This window comes from Mycteria americana, chromosome 6 (genome assembly GCF_035582795.1).
Source record: "Mycteria americana isolate JAX WOST 10 ecotype Jacksonville Zoo and Gardens chromosome 6, USCA_MyAme_1.0, whole genome shotgun sequence".
Lineage (NCBI taxonomy): Eukaryota > Metazoa > Chordata > Aves > Ciconiiformes > Ciconiidae > Mycteria > Mycteria americana.
In genome coordinates, this window is record NC_134370.1 from 21,268,151 (window position 1) to 21,290,276 (window position 22,126).

The 22,126-nt window shown below is 44.5% G+C and overlaps 2 protein-coding genes across 15 annotated transcripts in view; one reads left to right on the top strand and one right to left on the bottom strand.

Moving 5' to 3' along the window:
* The window catches only part of C6H10orf71 (chromosome 6 C10orf71 homolog), a 99,943-nt gene extending 79,102 nt beyond the window's left edge, over positions 1-20,841 (bottom strand). Inside the window, exons 1-2 of one of the 2 annotated variants that reach the window (XM_075504920.1) lie at positions 20,732-20,841; positions 17,839-18,180 (exon numbers count right to left, since the gene is read on the bottom strand). The gene's annotated coding sequence lies outside the window, so the exon portion shown is untranslated. The remainder of the gene's footprint in view (positions 1-17,838; positions 18,181-20,731) is intronic. The other variant, XM_075504921.1, reaches the window with a different exon arrangement.
* Positions 20,842-21,004: 163 nt separating this feature from the next.
* VSTM4 (V-set and transmembrane domain containing 4) overlaps positions 21,005-22,126 on the top strand; it is a 67,323-nt gene continuing 66,201 nt past the window's right edge. For 12 of the 13 annotated variants that reach the window (XR_012776146.1, XR_012776147.1, XM_075504927.1 and 9 more), the window contains exon 1: positions 21,005-21,150. Coding sequence is in view for 10 of the 13 variants with exons in the window: in XM_075504927.1 (XP_075361042.1) it covers positions 21,096-21,150 (55 nt within the window). In the remaining 3 variants the exon portion in view is untranslated. The remainder of the gene's footprint in view (positions 21,151-22,126) is intronic. The other variant, XM_075504938.1, reaches the window with a different exon arrangement.

Consider the following 22,126-nt stretch of genomic DNA (forward strand, 5'->3'; position numbering starts at 1 on the left):
AGCTTGTGAAGACAGGGCAGCAAATGTCATCTGTGGGAGCTCTGGCAGCACTGGGCTAGCAGCAATGCCACGTTGGGCGTCCTCTGCTATTTCTACAGCTCCTTTCCGGAAACCCAGCAGGACTCAAAGGCTTGAGAGCCTCAGGTAGATGGCATGCACAACATTAAGTAATGTCACTATATTTCACAGGCATAGCTGTTATGTCGTAGCATTACAGGATGACTCCAAGCAGGATGTTACACTATCTTATGGCAACTTACAAATAACCACTATTTGGATCCAAAGACCACAAACTGTAAATAGATTGGATCTTCGTAAACTTTTAGCTCAGGCCAATGTCTATAGACGTGCAGATTTTTTAAATCTCTCATCTAACATACATTCCTAAAGTTAACTTTTAAACCAGTGTCTGCTTTCAGTTATGCCATGTGGCAGATCATAATAAATAAAGCTCTTTCCAGGTCTTCACTACTGTAATGTAACACAAGTTATCCAATTTAAAAAAAAAAGGCGAATGTTAGACTGAAGTCCAACCTAGAAATTCTGTGTATTATTAAGAAATACCACTCGAAAAAATCATGGAAACCAAGGCCTCCCATCCAATAATCAACTTTCAGATCGTGAAGAGCTGCAATTAACCCCACAGATTAAAGACAGAGCTGATGTGCTGAGTCAGGGACTTAGAGTCAACACATGTCAGAGCATGAGAGCAGAGATATCTGAATTTTGTTTCTATGAAGAATAAGCTACTGTACTACTTGTAACTGTAACTGAAAGGATTCGAATATGTTTTTGTTCTGACCTTAGCAAAGCAGGTAATTTTCCAAATGTGCAAAGGAAACTGGATGGTAATTTTTCCACACATTTTGAACAATAAAATGCAAGGTTTATTTTCACAGAAAATTGATACATTGGAATAATTTCCCTGGTTTCCTAGGTGTCTGTTACCCAGTTCAGTAATACTGCAGTTCATTAGCAGCATTTGCTAACAGATAAGCTAAAGCTGTAATGTGATACTTGTAAGTAATTGTGTGTGTGTGTGTGTGTACACGTTTAAGTGAATAAACCATCTTGTAAGGTATCTGTTAATTGATTTGCTTCCTTTAGTACCATTTTAATTAAGACTTGGAACAGAAGAGAGCATGTGGTCAGGGAGGGAAGCTATTACCTTCCCTTATTTGTTGTGAACAAATGTTTCTTTCACATCCTTTCGGAACACTATGGGAAATAAAAATGAAAACAAACAAAACATGGTAAGTTACAAGCAGTAGAGGAGAAAGGCCTGGAGAATTAAGGTTAGTAATCTTAACCAGGCAAATGTGCCGGGGTGGCGAATAGATTATGAGTTCCCGAAACCTTTTGGTGTGTGCCTTGGCTCCTCGGGTATGGGAAAAGGATGGGCAGCACTGAGACAGACAGCTGGGGACAGGGGCCCCCAGAGCCGCTGCTTCTGCTGCCACTGAGAGGTTTGGGCACACGCAGTAATTGCCACCGCTGCACGGGACTGCCGTGGCAGCAGCAACCAGTGCCCCGTACCGCCTAACTCTCCCGCCCCACAACCGTAGCAGTCAGCCTGACTCTGTACAGACAAAGGAGGCTGCTGCAACCATTTTGCCACCCCAAGGAGTTGCTGGTTTTGCCCATTCCTACAACCAGCTTTACCAGCACCGCTTGCAGCATCAGCAGCTCCTGAATTTGGGCCAGGCTGCACAGCACTGCTTGTAAATAATCAGGGAAGGAAAACTAGATGAAAGAGGAGCATTTTGGAGGCACTCAGTCAAAAGGCAAAAGACACCGTTAGCTCCACTAATTCTTGATCAAGGACGCAGCCCAGGCAGTCCACAACCAGCACAACAGGCATCTGTGCTCGCCTATTTGCCTGTCCAGCATAGGTTACGCCTGCCCATGCTGAGCATCCTGAGTTCGATCTGAGCGTGCTGGCATTCTCCTGAATGGACAACAGTGGGAAGGGCTTCAGAGTTGGGGTTTGGACACATGCCCCAGTTCTGTCATGCTGGACCTGCAGTCTTCTCATGGCAGATGCACAGCAACATAATGATGCTCGTGAATAGAGTTATTCAGAAGAGGAGACAGTTACAGACACAAGAAGTGAGCTAAGAGGTGCATACACAGCATGCATTTCTAAAGAGAAAACGATGCAGCATTGACTTTAGTTCCAATGCATGTGCCACAGCAACAGCGGGATGATTCAGGTCAAATCCTGCTATCAGCTGCATCGATGCAAACAGAGGCTAACTGCAGGAGTCACACAGCTTGGTGCAGCACTCCCTCACATGGTAATACATCAGGCAAAAATCCACTGGACTCAGTACGTCTGCATGGGTAGAAAAGAAGTGCCTGTGGGAGGAGTCCTGTAAATCAGACCTCACTGATATAAATCTGCTCTGAGCAGTGTGAGGAAGAGTCCGGTTCAGCTCCTTCCAAACAGAAAGGATGGAAAATGTCATAATAGTCAAAACAGTTGCAACCTGAATCTTTCTTGGCCTCTCTCATGCCTGTAAGTGAAAAATCAGATCATTTTAGTCAAGAGTATTTTTTCTGTTTCTTATAACTGCACTTAATCAAATACAAAAGATTAAGACTGTTAAAAATGCTTTGACTCACCAACCAAATATGGGAAAACAAAAGCAAAGGAAAGTAGCTACCTAGCAAACTTGAAAAAGAAAGGATGTTTATACTATACAAATAGGACCTATAGAGGCTTCAAACTTCTGAAAATTGCACTCATTACACACAGGGAATATTAGAATAGCCAGCCTACGTCCGACTGAAGTCCATCTTCTCCCATAGCCTCTTTGCCACAGGGGCTAACAGCAAACATCTAGATGAAGTCTAAGAGCATTGTAAACATGCACCAATGCTTTCCTAGAAGACCCCACCACCCCACAGCAAACTTCTGCTTAGCGTCACTAAGCCAAAAGTGGTCCTGTTGAATTTAATATCTTCTGTTGTACTTTCCTTCCATATTCAGAAGTGTTTGACTCCATAGATACTACATATTTATACATTAAAAAATCACAAAGGCCTTTGCCCTCCTTGTCACTACGTCAGTGAATTTGCATGGTCACTACTAACACAGCATGAAAGCAATTCACGTACTCCTAAGAAGGCACATCCACTCTTTACAGAGAGGGGAAATGAGACATAGAGCAGTCCAAGTGCTCTGCCGAAGGTCAATGCAGGATCAGCAGAGCAGAGAATACAAACAATGCTTTCCAAGTTCAATGTGGGTGACCTAATTATTAGACCATCGTTCTTCTTTACTGCTGCCTCCAACACAAATGCTGGTTTTGGAATGGTTAGGTGTTAAGTATTTCACCTTATTGAATATATATGGTCTCTATTCTCATATTTCAGGCTTTAAGCCCTAGAAAGACCCTGTGCTTTCACTCACAACTGCATCAAGTAGGAGCCTCAGTAAAGTCAGGGGCATTACACTGGGGTTGAACACCGTGTGGACTAATAACAAGCCCAAATGCTTCACAGGCAAACTGGCACAGTGCACACATTCTGTCTTCTGCATTCAGTTAAAAAATGTGTTCCTACCCCCATAATCCATGCAGTGTTTGCAGGAGGCTAGCGATGTTTCATTTGCATCCCTCACACCACTGCTGATGGCAGTCTGTCCTGACGCAGACGATCCACAAGGCCTTTCCTTTACAGATCAGATTCTACTCAGCGCTATCAGAAATCTTTCTGAGTCAATGGGCAATTAAAATAATTACCTTTAATCATATTCTTCAATTACTCCACAGTACTGAGGGAGGACTCACAGGGCTGGGACCAGATGCGAACATACTCTGTTGTGATTAAAACTGGCTGAAATGCTCCAATGAATATAAAACATCAACTCTTCATCCCTTTTGGGAACAAGCCCTGTATGTTTTAAGCTGCTTGATATTTAAACTCATTAGAGTGACACCAGGGAAGCAACGGAAACCTGCGGTGAGTCCACAAGGGCTCCTGCAGGGACCCCTTCAAAGGAGCTGCCACCTTGAAATGCATACAAAACACAAAACAGCTACTTAGAAGAACAGGCTGCTGCGTGTTCACGGGATGAGCAGTTCTAACAGCAACTGGCAAAGCAACCGTGAAGGCTGGGCAGGCTGGTTGGTGAATCTGCCCCTCACACACAGGCTATCTCCAACAGCTCTGGGACCTTGCTGTTCCAACCCAGGTCCCTCTTTGGGAGGCTAATGGCATCTTTTTGTCCTGAGGGAGGGCCCCTGACCTCAGGTCTCAAAGGCTACAGGTACCCAGCTGTTTCCTTTGGGCCTGTCCCCGCTGGAGGCTTCTGCTCCTTCCTGCCAAAGGGATGCAGTGCCCAAAGCAGAGCTGGAGAGGCTCTGAGGTGCCTCAGGGGGTCCTGGTGTGAGGAGCTGTTGGTATGTCCACCAGCTGGAACCTGGATGCGTTCGGTATGGGACTGGGGTCAGTGGCAGGTTCGCAGGGACTTGGCTGGGGATGCCTGGGAAATTGCTTTTTCAGATAAGCGAACTGATGATATAAAGGAGAACTAAATATAAGAGAGAACTAACTGATGTTGGGAAGGGGGAAAAAGTGATTGCACAGGAAAACGCCGCATATGTGAACTTACAATTGTCTCAAATCACTGCTTTAGCAGAGTCAGGAACAACAGAAAAAGCAGAGTGCTGCCAACAGTCATTATTTAACTTGAAGTTTTGCACTATCTGATACTCTACTTGAGACACTAGGTCTTCAAATCATGTGGCTGTGGTAACCCCCACTTTAATTTAAAATATACCTTGCTCTTGAGGCTGTACAGAACAGTTAGAAGCTCTGATCTCTGCTACTTCATAAAGGCTCAGAAACCAGGAGATCAGTAGTACTAAAACCCCAAACTTTAAAAAACCAAAAACCTGTAAGAGTTAGCATTATTTTGAATGTGCTTATGGACTTTTGAATTCTCAGGGTTACGAACACAAGCTCAGTAAACAACAGGCCCATGCCTGCTTGCTACTGGAGAGGCAGTTCCTTCCCTGTGGCACACACCAACCCAAGAAGTTCCTGGCTTACAAAGCGCAAAAGCCTAGACCTGCATGTCCTCTCAAAATTACTCCAAGATGTCGTGCAGGGAAAGCCCACTGCATATTGCTGGGAACTCAAGTGCAAACGATTTCCACTAGAGACTGGCAGAGGTGAGTTAGAGGTGTAGAGTAATGAAAAGTATGCACTGGCATTTAAATGCAACTATCATGTATATCAACTACTAGTCAGTGCCAACAGTAATGAATTTGCCCATCTCTGGTTGCTTTCTCCCCACTATATTGAGGCCTCTCTTAAACTCACTCAACAAGATCACTGCCTTAGTCCCGCGTCCCCTGCATGGAAATGATTCCTACAATTGGATTCCCTGAGTACTATCATCCAGATACCAATACAGCACATTAATAAATAATTTAGATCTAATTCATAACATTTTCCAAGTAATGTTAATGAGACAATAACTCAAATCTAGTTCCTGTTAAATAGCGTGATCCTCACATACAAGAGGGTGCAAATGGAATATTATTCTCAAGCCCACATGATATAACATCAACAAAACCAATGAACTTCTCATTCAGTTCTACCACCTGCCAGGCTTTTCAAACAAGATGATGAAAGCAGGCAACATTGTACACAGAGTTCAAATATTAAGATCAAATTTTGACACCCTTGCCCTGTGCTTTTCATGAATTAGACTGAAAGACACTCAGATCAGATACTCACGAGAGGAAGAGCAAAAGACCTTGTTTGGCACCTCAGCACCAGCCTCATCCCCGGTCTGTGCCCAGATGGAGCAGCCTGCAGCTTGGTGCACCCGCACACATCCCACCCTCGGCTCTTCTCTGCTCATTGTTGGAGCTTGGAGCTTGAGCCACAACAGCACTATGGCCCGGCAACACGCACCAAGATTGAGCAGTCCCAGTGCATATGCTGAAGCCTTCTCCTAAAGGAGCGCAGACTTGCGCAGTGTAGTCCCTTAGGTACACCACGTTGAAGGGCTTAGACACAGTTTGCATTCAGAGTCGAGCACAGCTACAACTGATTTTAATTTCTCCATTGAGTTTAAAGGGAACAAGATGAAGCTGTGACTGGACCTTCTGTGTGAGCCATAAATGCCTTTCCACCATGACTAAGGAAAAATAAAAAATTAATCTCATGTCCTTGATTATTCAGTAAGTTGAAACCAGTCATGGGCCTAGAAGCATGTGGTTTTTCAGGCATCCTTCTTGGGGAGGTGATACTGTTCATCTGAATTGGGCTGAGGCTTAGAGCACGTGGGGGACCGCACAAAGGGTGGCTGTGACTGCTGAATGGCTTGTCTGCAGCAGGAGCAAGGCAACCACACAAGGGTCAGGGTGAATCCAGAAGCGGTACCAAGCCTCAAACCAAATAACAGCTGCTAGTTCTCTGCTCCCAAGCCTTCCTACTGACTTATTTATTATCTCCTCCTGCGTAATTTGTCATAATCTCTGACTCGTCAGGCCAATTAATCATGCTTCAGAAAAAATGAGATTTCTCACAAGGAGATTATCTGTCTCTGACAAACAAGGGATAATTCAATTAGCTTCCTTTTCTAAACATTTATTAACTGGTTTTGGTAAATTAGTCCTTTTTGTAATTTAGCTATAATTTAGGAAGATTTAATATGTCATTAGGCACACCGAATTCTGTGTTAATACAACACTATAGCTGAGATTTTAATTGTCCCAGAGTCAGGAACTGTATACATAAATGGCTTGATTCCCACATGGAAGCGGCTGATAGGAAGTACACAGGGCTCTACAGAAATTCTCCTTAAAAATCCCTTCTTCTGTGAGTTAAGCACACGCTTAAGGACTCTGGAGAATAGGATGCTTTCTCTGACGTGGGTAAGAACTCTAAGAATTCATTGAGAAAGAGAGATATTTACATATTTATTTGCAGAATTTCTACATACTACAGAAATTTATAGTATTTATGGATTTAACTCTCCTCACAGTTCCTAAAGTTCCTATTTTCCATACTGCAGTTTCCTGGGAAAATCCTAGTATCTAACAGTAGTACCTGACTGTGGCCTGTTAGCCGGGAATTTCTTCTCTGTTTCTGGAGGAAAACCTAAAAAGGGTTATGCCTTTTAGTCCTTTTGGACACTGCCAATTGATACTAATGCAATGGCATTAAAGAAGTCAATGCAACTTCATGGTGAGGGTGAAAATCAGCCTCTTTCATGTTGGGGGAAATCAAGAGAAAATCAAAGCAATTGAGTTGTGTGGATGTTAAAAGGCATAAGCGGAGAGATCCAGTGTTAAAGCAATGTTAATTACTTTACCATGGCAGGGTCATATAGACTTTGCCTAAATTGAAAGTGAAGAATCAGCTTAAGGAGACCAATCCCTACACATTGCTGGCTGCAGCCCGACTGCAGCGTGGATTCAGAGCATCATAACAGGTCACTGGAACAACTGAACTCAGGGTATTTCCTGGTACACCTGGTAGCAATCTGCCTATGGCAGATCCTTTCAGAGTTCATGTTTGACAGCATGGATCCACCATAAAGTGCTAGGATTTGGGGAATCTTTTCTTTCAGATAATTTTGGAGCTCAGGCCAAGGCAGCCTCCTCCCACCAACCTTTGAACAGATGGGCCAGTTTCTATCAGAACTTGACAGAAGGGCAGAAGCCTCCAAGGCAGTTCCATTCCTCTCCATTTCATGAAGACAAGCAGTTAGAAAAAGACCTTATTAGTCCTCTCTACAGCGTGGATCCTAGTGCCTAAGAAGACACAAAGCCCCATTTGAAGCTTTTCCCAACGCTGGGGCATTCTCCAGATCGCTCCTTATAGATTACCTGACACCCAATAATAGCCATAGCTTTATTTAGCTAGTAAGTCAACCAAGCGCATAACACGAATCTGTTGGGAAGCAGACTTCATTAGTTCTGCTGCTCACAAGACATATCTGCTTCCACTTGAAATACACATCTCCCAGCAGAAGTAGTAGGAAAATAGCCACAATTTAAGACAAGCCAGTTCAGGCCATCAGACTGGCACAGCCAATACATGCCAACTCTATGGTAAACCACATTTAAGAGAACAGAAAGGCTTTTATCACAGGCAGCTGCCTTTCTGACTCCCCAGCTGGAGTGACTGGTACCCATTTACAGCTCAGTTGACCAAGAAAAACCTTAAAGCAGCAATATCTGGTTCTCTACCTGTCTTGAAAACACTCATCGCTAGCACAACAAGGGAACTTAGACCTCAGGCAAAAAGCCAGATGTTGTAACCACTCTGCCATCACACCCTCATTTAGGGAACACAAGAACTTTCCTTAATTTTATTTTAATGTTAAGATACTCCAGGACTCATTAGATGCCATGCTGCTCACGAGTTTAAAGCCATAAATTCATATTTGAAATAAATTGTATAAAACTGAGGCTTTTTCATGAGTTATTTCAAGTGGTAATAGGATGCATGATTCTGCACGCAGCTATATAGCAATAAAGACTGGGAGTAACTTGATGGAATTACTGCAGGAAAGAACAGCACAGACAGGAGGAGAGCACAGCCCCTGTTTTTTTTATTTAAAAATATTCCTATATTTAACTACAACCCCAAACTCAATAATTATTACCACTAAGGGATTTATTAGGCAAGGATTGCTCTGGAGAAAGCCCAGCTGACCTCAGTGGGAATTTTGCCCAAGTAAACTTCCCATTGGAGTATGCAATACTACTCGTACGCTCACACTCATGAGCATTAGCAGAGCCCAGACCCATATCTGAAAACTATTTCATTAGCTCTCAAAGGTGTCATTAGCAACAGAGGTGAAGCTTTAAAAACTATTGGGACAGATTCCCTCTGTCCCCTTTTGGTCTGTACAGTGTCCATTAACACTCTGCAAGCAGCTCGGAGGAATTCACAGCCCTGGGCTGCAGGGTGCATTAAGCTCTTTTAATTTTCCTCCTCCTCAATGCCATTCTGGGGCATAGAAAAGAGGGGTGGAAAGGTAAATGTCCTGGGGAAAAAGGAGTGTTCACAGCATGTGTGGAGCTGCGCCTTTAAAAAGTGCTGGTATGAGATGCGTAGAAGGAAACGTTCAGTTCGATGGAGGTTCATGCAGAGCAATGCTGACACGTTCAGATATCACATTTACAGTCTGTCAGGCTCCCGGACTTGGCGTTATCTCAAGACAAAGTACGGTATTGGGGGAGAATCAAACTATTCTGCAGGAATGAATAATGGAGTGGGTAAACACCCTTCTAGTGAAAAAAACCCTTAGAGAAGACCTGCACAGTTTCCACAGCTACAAACAATGAATGCTATCAGAAGGATACTGGGCAGAAAGTCAGTTTATTTCTGATAAAAGTTGGATTTCAATCACTTGAGGTTTTTAATAGTTTTCAATTAAGACAGCCAAGAGGCTCACAATGAAAATGGATTGCAGAAACTTAAGGTGGACTGCATTCCATGCAAAAATGGAACAAGTTTTGTTAATGCAGGGGAAATGGAATGTATAAAATGCAAAAGAGTTTGTAACAGATCTAAGTCTTGAAAGATGAACATTTTTTTCTGGTGGGGGGAGAAAGGCAGTTGGGGAGGATGGGAGTTGACTAACCAGGTCCCTGATAAGAGAATAGTTTTTCACTGGTGTTAAGACACACACGCACATGGAAGTCAGAGACGGGCTCATGAAAGACCCAGAAATAAACTCTGGCAAAACAGATGGAATCTGCCAAGCAAAGGAAGTCACCCAGACTCAACTGAAGCTTACAGAGTGCAGGCTGCTCTGATACTGTGGCCGTGATAGTATATAAAAAACACTGTAAGTAAAGAGATCAAGACAGGGCCTGCCTGTGGAGCTCAGAGTCCAAAACATCGGTACGTGACTCGGCACACAAGCCAAAACCATGCCCAGAGTTTAAAACAATGCAAGAGTCATAATTCTGGAGGAGATAGCAAGCAAGGTCTGGCAAGTTCAATGATGGTAACACCAACACTGCTGCTTCTGGGGAAGTCTGGACAGCACGGCTACAAAACATGATTTGGCTGCCAGCTGTGGGATGCTTACTAATTTCGCCTCTGATGCGCAAGTCAATGTAATGACAGGAACAGTATTAGCACTACACTGAGGATAAAATAGGTCAAAGGCAAAGCCCATTAAAGAACTACAAGAATTAGATGTTTAGACAGTTAACAAACTGGAAACAAGACAAGTTTCTAAGACTTGGTGAAGAAGGAAAATCTTATTGCTGATTTTAACATGATAAGTCCGATCAAGACAGAGCACCCATCAGAGAAGGAGTGACCAAAACAACTAAAGAAAGCTTTAGGGACACCTTTCAGGAGGTAAGGAAGCTCTTAAAAAGCTCTGAACAGAGCTGAAAGGACACAATTCCTCCAAGACACAGGCCTCCAGGAAAGCTACCCTTGCCTAAAGAGGAGGCAAGCTTTGGCCCATTTCTCTGGGAACACAGGGAGGAAGTACCCGTCCAGTTGTTGAACATCTGTTCTGGTTGCTGTAGGGGGCAAAACACGACAACTCATGGAAAGCCAGGAAGTCCCTGACAACATGTGCTGATATAGGTGAAATCAAAGTACGGCTCAGGGTATTACCACTTTTAAATTTAAAGTGTGCTTTTGCACATTTTATTAATCCACAGAATATGCAGCATTTAAAAATTGAAATATCGTAGCTAGAAAGAACTACAGATGTTAGTAATTAGTGGCACATTACTCACATTTCATTGTAAAACAGATGTGTGTATTATTTTAATTATAATGACTAATATAACATATGCCTCACATATATATAAGCATAATGTTTTCTGTGAGTCAGTGCTTTAAGTATGGTTTTGATTTTATTTACTTTCCTAAGTTCAGTGTTGGAGAAGGAAAGTATATTTGTTACATGCTAACAGATCAAAAGAAGCAGAGAAAGTCTCTGTGTATTATCGGAAACCGGTGTTTTGATGGTATGCATTTGCAACTGGTAAGTCGAATGTTATGATCTCCAGCTTCACTCAAATTACTTCTTTTTAATGATAATATTTCCCTACCCTGAGGCTATACCACAAACAATTATGGAACATTTTGGAGCCTGCATTGTGTGTTATTACTTTTAAAAGATAGTATCCTGCTTCCCTGTTTTCCCTACCATCTTTTTTCTTTAGAGCAATGTCCAAATACACTCCTTTTTGAAAATTACTTGCATATGCCATGGCTCGTATTATGGTCATTTAGCACTGTGGTCATTTACTGCATGGCTAGCTTTTCTTTTCAGTCAAATTGTTGACTGCTTTTGCACTGACAGTCAGAGAGGAGTCTGTATTAAAAAAAAAATAAATCTGACTTCAAAAGCAGAATCACCAGCAGACATTCAACAAGGTAGTAATATACCTCATGTGCCATTCAGGCACAATTTAGATGCTTTCACCCAGCTATCCTATTTAATGTTAGAAGTTACCTAGGTTCAGATACAGACTTCCCTAAAAGATCAGCATGATGTCTGTTGTGAGTCCCAGAGAAGGAGCTGAGTCCTCCCATTTTCTATTTGTGTCTCTGCATAGCCACTCAGGCACACACAAACCTTTGAGGTCCTCCATCAGCCTGGTGAAGTCAACCCCAAGTATGGGACAATCCAGTTTACACCCTTCAGCAATAACGCTCCCAACTGGAAGGCCTTTGCTCAACATCTGCTGTGGATAACATACATTTGGATAAAATTGCTGCTCCAAGTAACAGCATTGCTTTTCTAAATACAATCCCACAGATCCATAAAATGCAACAGAGAGGTATTGACTATGCCTATGGAGTGATCTTTCCCCTGACCAAGGAATGATTATTTTGGAGAGCCTGAATGCTTCACCTAAAAGTGATGCACTGATCTCGGTATTACAAATTTCACCCTCTGACACCCCCGACTTCCATTTTCTCCTTCCAGATCTCCCCCAAAAAAGTGGATGAAACATTGTCATGGACCTTCTTCTCAAGGATATAGTAAATGACCATGGTGGCAAATCGGTAAATGACACCCTTCTTTCCTAACTGCTGTCCAACAAATCCCAAAGTGGCAGGAAAAGCCCCCATCCTGCTGCAACTACTGAGATTCAGCAGAGACATGAAGCCGTGGATAATTGGCCTGTACATATAAATTGACTTGTGTCAGCTCTGCTGCTGCTCTCAGCATTGCTGTTGTAACCTTTGCTGGCAATTTCCCCAAAGTTTTTAATATCTGACCGTTTTAAAATTTCACATTTTAAAGTTCACATTGCCGTACCGCCTCTGCCGTTGCACTCAGCCACTGCTTATTGGCACTCTCCATCACCACTCCCCATCATAACCCTCCACTCCTACTATTAATAACTTTTGTCAGACTTTAACTTTCAGAGTAGAAATGTTCTATGCATAGGCTCTCCACCAGGAGTTTTTTGTTGGTTTTTTTTTTTCCAAACTGAGCAAATATTAGTCATCCATTTGAAAAAAAAACAGGGAGCTTTGCCAACAACTGACTTAAAATCAACACAATAAACTTTTAATACCTTCATAAGTGGGAAAAATCATTTGTCATGTTTCCAGGGGACAATCCTGAGTTCAAAGCTGTCTTGCCCGAGTCATAGACAATCGTTCATACAGGTTTTCTGTCATTTAGAAAGTGCAGAGGAAAAACCCTTTTTGTACTTGCACAGAGGAATTTCACAGATGCTCACTTGTAATTCTGCCCACGTCCCTGCTGCCCTGCACAGACTATTGTTCCACATAGCCATGGAGCCAGCAAATCAGACGGGACACAGCCAAAAGGGATCTGGCTGCTACTTCGTCACATTAAAATCACTACTTTTTATGGGTCAGAACCTTCCTTCTTCCATCAAACAGTGCAAATAATTTGGTGCCTTTCTAAGGTCTGCTGTTGAAGCAGTGGTCTTCTTCCTGCTTTAGGAGATACACGAGGAACTTTGTCTATTGCCTTCTCATGTGAGGAGAGGAATGCAGGAAAAAAAGATCAGTTTGTTTTTTTTTTTTTAATAAGTAGTGCAAATTTGAGAGTTCATACAAGGTTACTTTTCAGAGAGAAGAAATACAAGCTAGTTTTGTGATATGACAACCCTACATCTTATCCACGTGGCCACAACACTGCTAAGAAAAATGTCTATGTTTGGTTAAAGGATGCATCCAAGCATACGGTATGTACAGTATGCAAGATGTGGCTTCTCTCATATTCTCTGCAAAGGCTCATTTAACAAATGGCACCTGAACTTCTGTACTTTAAAAAAGAACAGAAAAAGCATGCCTTTTGCTCCTTATTTTTACCTTTAAAGGAAAGAAGATGAAGAACACACAATATTCGGCACCTGACAGCTATGCAAAGGAGATGCCTTTAACTTGCTACAGTATGAGCCTATTTTTCACTTAAAGGCAGATACCATTTACAACATGAAAGAGAATATATCCTAAAATATTCAATATTTGAAGGACATGAAAGTCAAATATTTTGTTTATTCAAAGCTGTGCCAAAAATTCTTCAGAGACATCATCTTAGAAACACAAGTGAGGTAACTTTTTAAGCAGTTCATAGACCTGCTGGATATTTGGATGGATATTTGTTCATTATTTCACTGCTCAGCAGGAAATGTAACCACTTGTCTCATCCGTAACTCCTCCTGAAGCTCAGAGGTCCAAGTTCAACCACTACTCAACCCTATATAACATACAAAATTTGACTGGAGCTTACTATTAAACTGTCTCTGGTAAAGACCTTTACTGAGAGAATTCCTTAAGAAATAGTAGGTTTTTACTTCTGTTTTTAAGTTTAAAGAATCTGTTTTAAAGTTAGCGGCTGCCAAAGTGTAGCAACATCATTCCTGACAACGGAGAAAAAGGCAAGCACGTCTTCCAGGGACATTCCTGAGGTTAGGGAAGGATTCCCTGCTTTTCTGACAACAAACTCTGCGCTGTGGGTATGTGTGTGGGTACTTTGTTTCCAGCCTGGAATGTTTTTAAAAAATGCAAGACACAGAGATGCAGGATTTGTTATCCGAACTTAAGAAAAACTGAAACAGAAGAAAGTCTTGGGGGACATGTCGGAAAATGGACATAAGAGGGCAAGATGCTATCTGCGTCTGAGTAGGACAAAGTCGGTCAGAGAAAAAATGTTGTTACTCCTTGGGATGTGAAAAGCTTAAATGTCCTTTCCGTGGTATGTTCAAGGATTTAGTATTTCTACTAAGGGAGACAACATACAGAGAGCATAAAACAGTATCAAAGAAAATAAGGCTAGAAGAGCTCTTCAGACCTCATTTAGTCTAACATCCTGAAAAGCTGACCAGGTATACTTAGACTATTTCTGACAAATATTTGTCTAATCTATATTTAAAAACCTCTCATAATGAGGGCCCCTCACCTCCCTATTCCAGCCCTTAACTAACCTCACAGTTAGAAAGCATTTTCTAATATCTAATCTCATTTCCTGCAATTTAGATCCGCAGTTTCCCATTCTACTGTCAGTGGACATGGATGGTTGTTTATTCCCTCTCTTTGCAAGAGCCTTACAATACCTGGAGACTTATTATGCTTCCCAGGCCTCACTGAGCAATCCCAGCTTTTCAGTGTTTCCTCACAGGCCATGTTTTGTAGAGCTGTGATCTTCCTTGCTGGGCTCTCCTATAGGGTCTCTCCAGTTGATGCATATGTTTTTTAAAGTTTGTAGTTGCTTTCCAGCCATGAACTTCATCTCTTTCCAAAGGTGACTTAGCAATTTCTAAAGTGCAGATAGCAATTTTGTTCCACTTGTTAGACAACAGAATTAGTACAAGCTTCACAGTCAATTTTCCAAACAGACTTCCTGGAAAAGGCAGGTTCTACATGCATTGTAGCTCTGCAGGTAGGAATTAGGAAAAAAACCACGTAATATCAGTTAGGAGCAGTTTTGGTTCATATCTCATCCGCCTCTTCACCTCAATTCACCTTCATCCAAACCCTGCATTCCACAACCATTCATTTCTCTGCTTGGACACTACCTCCATCTTTCTCCTCAATCCATGTGGCTGGGTAAGGGCAGGTCAGGAATACCAGCTGCAGGCAAGGGGCGCATTTCTTGTGGTATTTCTGGCCTGAGCAGAAGCAGGTAGGCTTAAGGAATTTATGTGGAAGCCTTTATTCTTAAGACGCATCCAGGCTAAATTTGCTAATTTGGGAATTTGTTGAAGAAATGTTTGAAAGCTTAAGACAATAAATCCAAACCTAACCAGACAAATGCTAGACAAGTACCTTATACTTTCCGATATTAGTTCTCTGCTTTTGACTTTTCATGAGCCATGTAGCACCAGTTGACAGCAGTGACTGTTTGAGTGTCCCCATGCAGGTTCAGTGATTCTTTCACGATCTGCTTCACCTCAGAAAGTCTTCCCTCTGTAACCACCAGGCTTTATTTATCAGGGCCACATCCAGTACCGTGGGAGCCACGGAGCCACCCTGGCCAGGGGGGAGCGATACGCTGGCAAAATTCTGTCTCTTCAGCCCAGAACAAAGTGGCAAAGGAGCACATAGTGTTGTTGGGTCCGATCAGTGAGGGTCTGAGAGACACTGTCTTGCTGAGACAGCAAGTGCTGCAAACCATATGAACCTGGAAAAGTCTCCTGGGAACACAGTATTGTGTGTGTGCCCTGCCCATACTACACTTCTTTAAGTATTTGGTATCAGCCACAGACAGAAAGAGGGCACTGAGCTAGATGGATCATTGCTCTTTCCTACTAGAGTCGTTCTTATATATCCTGTTGACAAAGAGGCAGCGGGACGTCTCTTAGACTGAAGATCCAGAGACCAATTATGGACACAAAGTTTTAAATATGGTGCCAGCACAGGTTGTGTGGAAAGCACAGACCAAATTCCATGAGACAGGAGACTTCATACATAAACCATGCCCCCACACTCTTCAGGAGAGGTTTGCGCTTCCCCAAACCTGGCCACAACACTTATTTGAGGAGGCAGGCAAGCCAAAACAGGGGATAGCACGGTGCATTGTCAGGGCAACTCTCATCGACCGTGCGGTTCTGGAGTCAATGCCCTCTCTGAGCTGGGCAGAGGGGGATCAGCAGGCTCACAGCGGGCAGCTCAGAGCAAAGTACTGTCAGTAAGGTTTTAACCGGGACAGGCGCCTAATGAGAATGCATAGCCAGAACACATTAATGCACTGAAAAGGCTTTGAAATCCATCTTAGCATGACATTTGCTCACCTACTGCCAGAAATAAGGACAGCTAAAAGCGACATTTTAATATCTTTGGAGAACAGAACTGGAACTGCAGTGGACTTTTTAATGGTCCTCAAGTGATCCTGCTGTGTACCATTATATGAAGCTGAGACTACGTCTTTGTGCATGACGATACACAGTAAGACTTAATCAGGTTTCAACTCTTGCACACACCTAAGGATGCAGAAAGTACATATGACAGAGGCTCTAAACACTCTTGCAAAACATCCATAAATCTCATTTTTTCAGGATTAGCAGTGCCCTGCAAAATGGAATGATCAAACCTGAAGTAAGAGCTAAGAAAAACATAATAAATCCCCTGTCCTTTTATGCAGTCCCAAACATTATCATAAAAGTGGTAACAAAAGCAACTTTCCCGAACTAAAAAAATGTGCTCTCATTTGAAGAAAAAGAAAATGGAAGAATACATGTGATAGCATCAATACGAAGGATTTCACATATCCAGGAAAGCATGGTTGCACCACACAAAAGATTAGATCCTATCCAGATACATCAGTATCATTCATAACCCTGAAAGAAAAAGGAAAAAAGAACGGAGGAAGGACACCTTACACCGGGGAAAGGAAAACTTCAGTAACATCACCCTATCTAGCAACTTGCCAATCAGTCAGAAATAAATGGCAACAAGTAAACCAGCATCAAAGCTCCAAATGCAGTGTAAGCATTGCTTAACATCCAGAGACCTAAAAAGCATGATGCTTACATTTTGGAAGTGTCTGTCTGTATGTAGTGTCTGTCCTGTTGACATGGAGCTGGATCCACAAAACAGTATTTCCCACACACCAGTCCACAAAATAGCCATGGAAAAATACCAAGGTAGAGGCTTTAATCCTAAACTGTGTTATTCAGAAGCTCTGGACTGTTACAGCTCAAAGTTAATTTGGCCCATTAAAGGGATGGGAAAGTTTGGATACAAATCCAAACTCCCTCCATGCTTGGCAACACTGAATCAGTTTGGATTTTATCCATCACTGAACATTCATTTGTAATTAGGATTCCTTGGGCCATGGGAGCTACCAGCTGCTGGATTCTGAAGAAGACCTGGCCATAACTCATGTCTCCATGACAAGGTTCAGGCAGGCAGGTAGCATCTCTGCACGCTGCCTGGATGAGGTGTGGGAGGACAATAAGCTGTAGCTGCCCTGATCGGTCCAGGTAAAGAAGACAAGTTCAGAGAGACAGTTTATTGCTGCAGGTGGGTAGCAAACTCACATACATCACTCAAAACAAGCATGACTCTCCTTAACGATGTATCAGGTAAGAAAACAGGCAATCAGCCCAGCCCAGTCCATCTACACAGAGTGAGAGTTGCAGCCTCACGGAGACATTTCTCCCAGTGCTAGAGCACAGCCAAAGCAACCCTGTGTGAGTTGCAGTGGATGCTACCGTATCCCTCTGCTGCGCTGCAATGCTGCAAGGGCAAGCCACAATTCTGCTCACAGGAATCCTGCAGGAGTTTTTGGAGACAGGTTTGGGGACGTTAGTAAGGCCTTTCAGTAGAAGAAAGCAGGTTAAGAATAGCAGCCAGGGAGGGAGGACGGGAGAGCAAAAGCAAAGAGGCTGTGGTTACCTCTCCTGATAGATGTGACTTTGCAAGGAGGCAAAGGGGATTTACACAGCAGGTCTCACCCAGAGTGACTGAGGCTGATGATTTCAATAACACTGCCCCAGGGAGCGAGGGGCTCCAAGCTCTGTGCGAAAAGGCAGTCTGAGCTGTGTCAGCTGCACTGGAGTGCTGAGTAGGCACTTTCCGCGTCAGAGCAGACCCGTTCCAGCAGGAAATGAGGCCACGTCGGTGCTGCCAAAGCCGAGAAAGCCATATCCTGCGGGTCAGAGGCTCCGCTCACGTGCATCAGCACACTTCCAGAGAAGCTAAGGGAGGTGCGCTGGTTTACAGAGCTGCGTGCCTGGCCTGTGGGTGAAAGAGAAAAAGGGAATTGTACTGCATGTTCATTTGGCCTCTGGGATTTTTGGTGCATGGGTAAACTGTGATGGTATCAGGTAAGAGGCATCAACAAGCTTGAATAAACATTTTACAAAAGCAGAAGCATCTCAGCTGCTACAAATGGGTTGAAGGGATGAAATATTTTAACAGCGAAATAATGCAAACAACATAATTGCAACCTTTCATGCAGGTTGCCCCAGTTCCATTAGCAAACCCTTCCAATCCAGGCACAAAGGAAGGTTACAGATGACCCAGCTGCAGCCCAGAGGTTGGAACTGATTTGCGTAAAATCATCCAACAAGTCAGCAGCAAATCTGAGAAGATGGGAGTTCAGCAGCCTATGTTTCTCCACAGCTCACTAACCTGAATAGTGCTGTCTGGCCCATGAGTATATCCCAAGAGACTGGCAAAATGTAGATTTATTTAGGTATGTTAGGTGCTGGGTTGCCTAACGAATGCTGCTGGCGGTACATGTTAGTGGCAAGAGAGAGACCCGTGCATAGAAGCTTATCGGTCCTGTTCCTAGCTGTGCAAAGAAAAGCTCTCCCTTGGTAAAAAACCTAAAAGGGCAGCATCACCTGAGCTTATTTACTTTCAGCCTAAACCACTTTTTAAAAGTACATTCTGAAATTTAAAAGAAATGTCCCTTTAAGAATAAGGAGCACTTTTCATGTTCTTAATGTTAATGAAGATCTTTCCCTGGGGGAGAAATGAACTAAATAATTGTACACAAAAGAGAGAACCCACAACACACATGGAACTGTCAAAGGTACAGAGATCACAAGCTGCAAAACAGAAAGAATATGTTTTCAGTAAACTGGCAGGCACATGAGACTCGAGAAGCCCAGATGGGCCTCTGACTCTTCTTCTTTTATCACAGACAAATACATCATATGAAGCCTTCTCACCAAGTGATCGATGTAGCTCTGTCCCAAAGCTCATTAGGCTTCTTGATGCAATTAAAGGAACTGCTAGTGCCATTGGTAACTGGGATGGTTGATAAACAATGACAAACATTGATACTGATTCTCATAGTGCATCTTTAAGCTCTGTAGGGTCCAGGCACTCACATGAGAGCTTAGGCAGTCCTTATTGATATCTTTACATCAGTATTTTGTACACACCATTAAAAGATTAGTAGACTGAAGGAATTCATGAGAGACACAGTGTGAGAGAGACATGACTGAGCCTAGCAGAATTATATGAGAAGGTCTAAAATGTCCATCCAGCCTAATATCTTTTCTCCAACAATGGCAAGCAGCAAAGGCTTTGGAAAAGAGTATGTAAAATCAGTCATCCCTGATTTCCCTCTCAATCAGCAGTCCAAGAACTTTCTGAGCTGGAGCTTCCATCAGGACCATCAAATTAAATAATTGCTGGTACAGTTTTTTGTGAATTTGTCTGTTTCTTTTTGAATTAGCTTATCTCTTTCATGGGATTTCCCTTTGCTATGTAGAATCTACAAATCTTAATTAGCTCCCCAGGCAGTACAACTTTTAACAACTCCCTCTGTTTCCTCAGGTCTGCTGATTGTTCTGTGCATAATCCAGACCTGTCATTCTCTTGCAAGGAGTGTTTGCTGTATGGACACAAAAGTCTGTCCCTGAAGCAAATGAATTGCACGATATTAAAGGCAGTGTTCAGCCTCATAAGGATCAGATGAAGCACATGAATTTTCTGTGATGCTTAAAAGCAGACATGTATTATCCTGCCTAAGTGATTACTAGGAGAGGGGTGGAGCAGCTAAATCGGTACTAATTGCCCTATCCAGGGAAGCAGGAATGCCAAAGCGTTTGTATCATCCACACTCCATGCAACGTGAATACTAAAATCAGGCATAACCCATCATACCTGCTGGTAGAAGGATTAAGCCCATGTCTCTGGAGATTTGTGGGCTTCCAAATGATAAACACTTTCAAAAAGAGCAAAGGGGAAGTGCAGGACTAGACTGCCAGGTGCCGACTTCCCTTGTCCTTTCTGGTCTAGAAGTATAGTACCATTTGGCAAAACAAGCCCAGTAACCTTAGGGTGATGCATCTTAAGCTGCTATATCAATTAATTTAGGACTTTTTTAGAGAGAGAGTGAATGTCAGTGGTCAGTAGTTGTGCTGCCACAGCAGAGGGCAAAATCCTCCCAACACCAGAGCACCGTGTGTAATGTCCTAGCACAGCTGTCCAGACAGCCTACAGCATCCATCCCCACGCCTGCTGAAGGGCCACTGCTGCCTGCCAGACCTCCTTGTCCCCAGGCTGCCTCCAGCAGGGCCCACAGAAAGGGAGACAGCCATTAACTAGAACTGCCTGGAAACGGTGGTCCTGTTTGGTGGAGGTCCAAGGAGTGGGCTGAGGGGAACAGGCATGAGGGCCTGCAAAATTTCAGACACCTCCAGGAAACCAGAGAGGATGCATAACGCAGCCTTCCCCGTCCCACCACCCTGCCCCACAACCCCTAGCTTCCAGGCTCTCACCCGCTGGCAAAGAGGCTTTCTGTGCTCAGAGAGGGGAGCTTTCCGCTTACCGTCTGCACAGATCCGTGTCCTTTGGGCAGCGGGTGTGTGCACAGGGGGGATCACAGAGACTGCAGACGGAGCAGCCCTATCTAGCCCTAGTGCCACCCCACAAGCCTGAGCTCGACAGGGAGAAAAGAAAGGGAAAGAAGGCGAGAAAAAGAGGAGGAGAGCTGAATAGGGGGCAGGACGGTGGGAAGAGCAGAAAAGTAGGGAGGGAAGGAAGAAAGCGGAAAAAAAGGAGGAGAAAGGGGAGGAGATGAAAGGCAAGGGGAGAAGGGAGGACCGGGCGGGGAGGAGGCGAGAGGCCGGGGAGGAGAGGAGGGAGGAAGCTCGGCAGAGAGGGAAGGGACGGGACCCGGCGCCCCGCGGGCCATGCGCCTCCTGGCTACGGCGCTGGCCGCCCTGCTGGCCACGGCCCCGGCCCCAGGTAAGCGGCACCGCCGGCGCGCAGCGGCCGGCGCCCAGCCCCCGGCACCCAGCCCCGGCAGCCTCTTCCCGGCCGGGACGGGGCAGCCCCCCTCGGCCGCCTGCGGGACCCCGGCCTCCGCCTCGGGCTGCCGCCCGCCCCTTCGCGCCGCGGAGCAGGGTCCGGGTCCCCCCCCGCGCCGTCGGCACCGCGGTAGGGGCCGCGGCAGCGCCCGGGGCTCGGGCACCGGGAGCGGGGGCTCAGCGAGCGGTTAGGGGGGGCCGCCGCCCGGGCACCGCCGGGAGCGGGGGCCCCTGCCGCCCCGCTCCCCCGCAGCCGGCCGGGCCCTCCCCCGCCGCCCCCCGCCCCGGGTCCCTCACCCGCTCTGCCGCTGCCTTTCCGCGCTCCCGGCAGCAGCGCTTCTGCACAGCGACCTGGCCCGCAACTGTGTTTTCACAATAAAAACCCCTTCCCATGCAGAAGTTTATGGAAATGTGTCCTCTGCCACCTTCTGTGCCAGGCGGGACGATGTTTAGCTGCACGGAGGAACTGCAGGCAGAGTTGAGGCAAAGGGAGATTTGGCATTGCTCTTTCCGCAGGTGCCTAGATCCTATAGGCATCCAGTGGAAACAGAACCCGTAGGTCACTTGTAAAAAGCCTCCCCCACTCAAGACCTTTCTGCCTCCAAAATCAAAGGTGCATTGGCCAGCGTTGTGTCCTAAGGCTGTAAAATGGACACAGAGTCCACATCTGAACTTCAAGGCACAGTGAGGGTTAGGGGGTGGGGAAGCCCTGCTCATTCAAGGTTAATAAGAGAGCTGGATTTGGATCTTCACTTCAGAAGGGCAGGAGCTGGTAGAGGCAGAGGTTTGGTTCAAGTCCATCTTTAGTCACGGCAGAAGCTTGCTTAGGGAAGGAGCCTCTGACTTGTGAAACTTTCAGACAGATCCATTCAACTGAAAACAGCTGGTTGCTTTTGGTGATCTTGCTAGCCAGC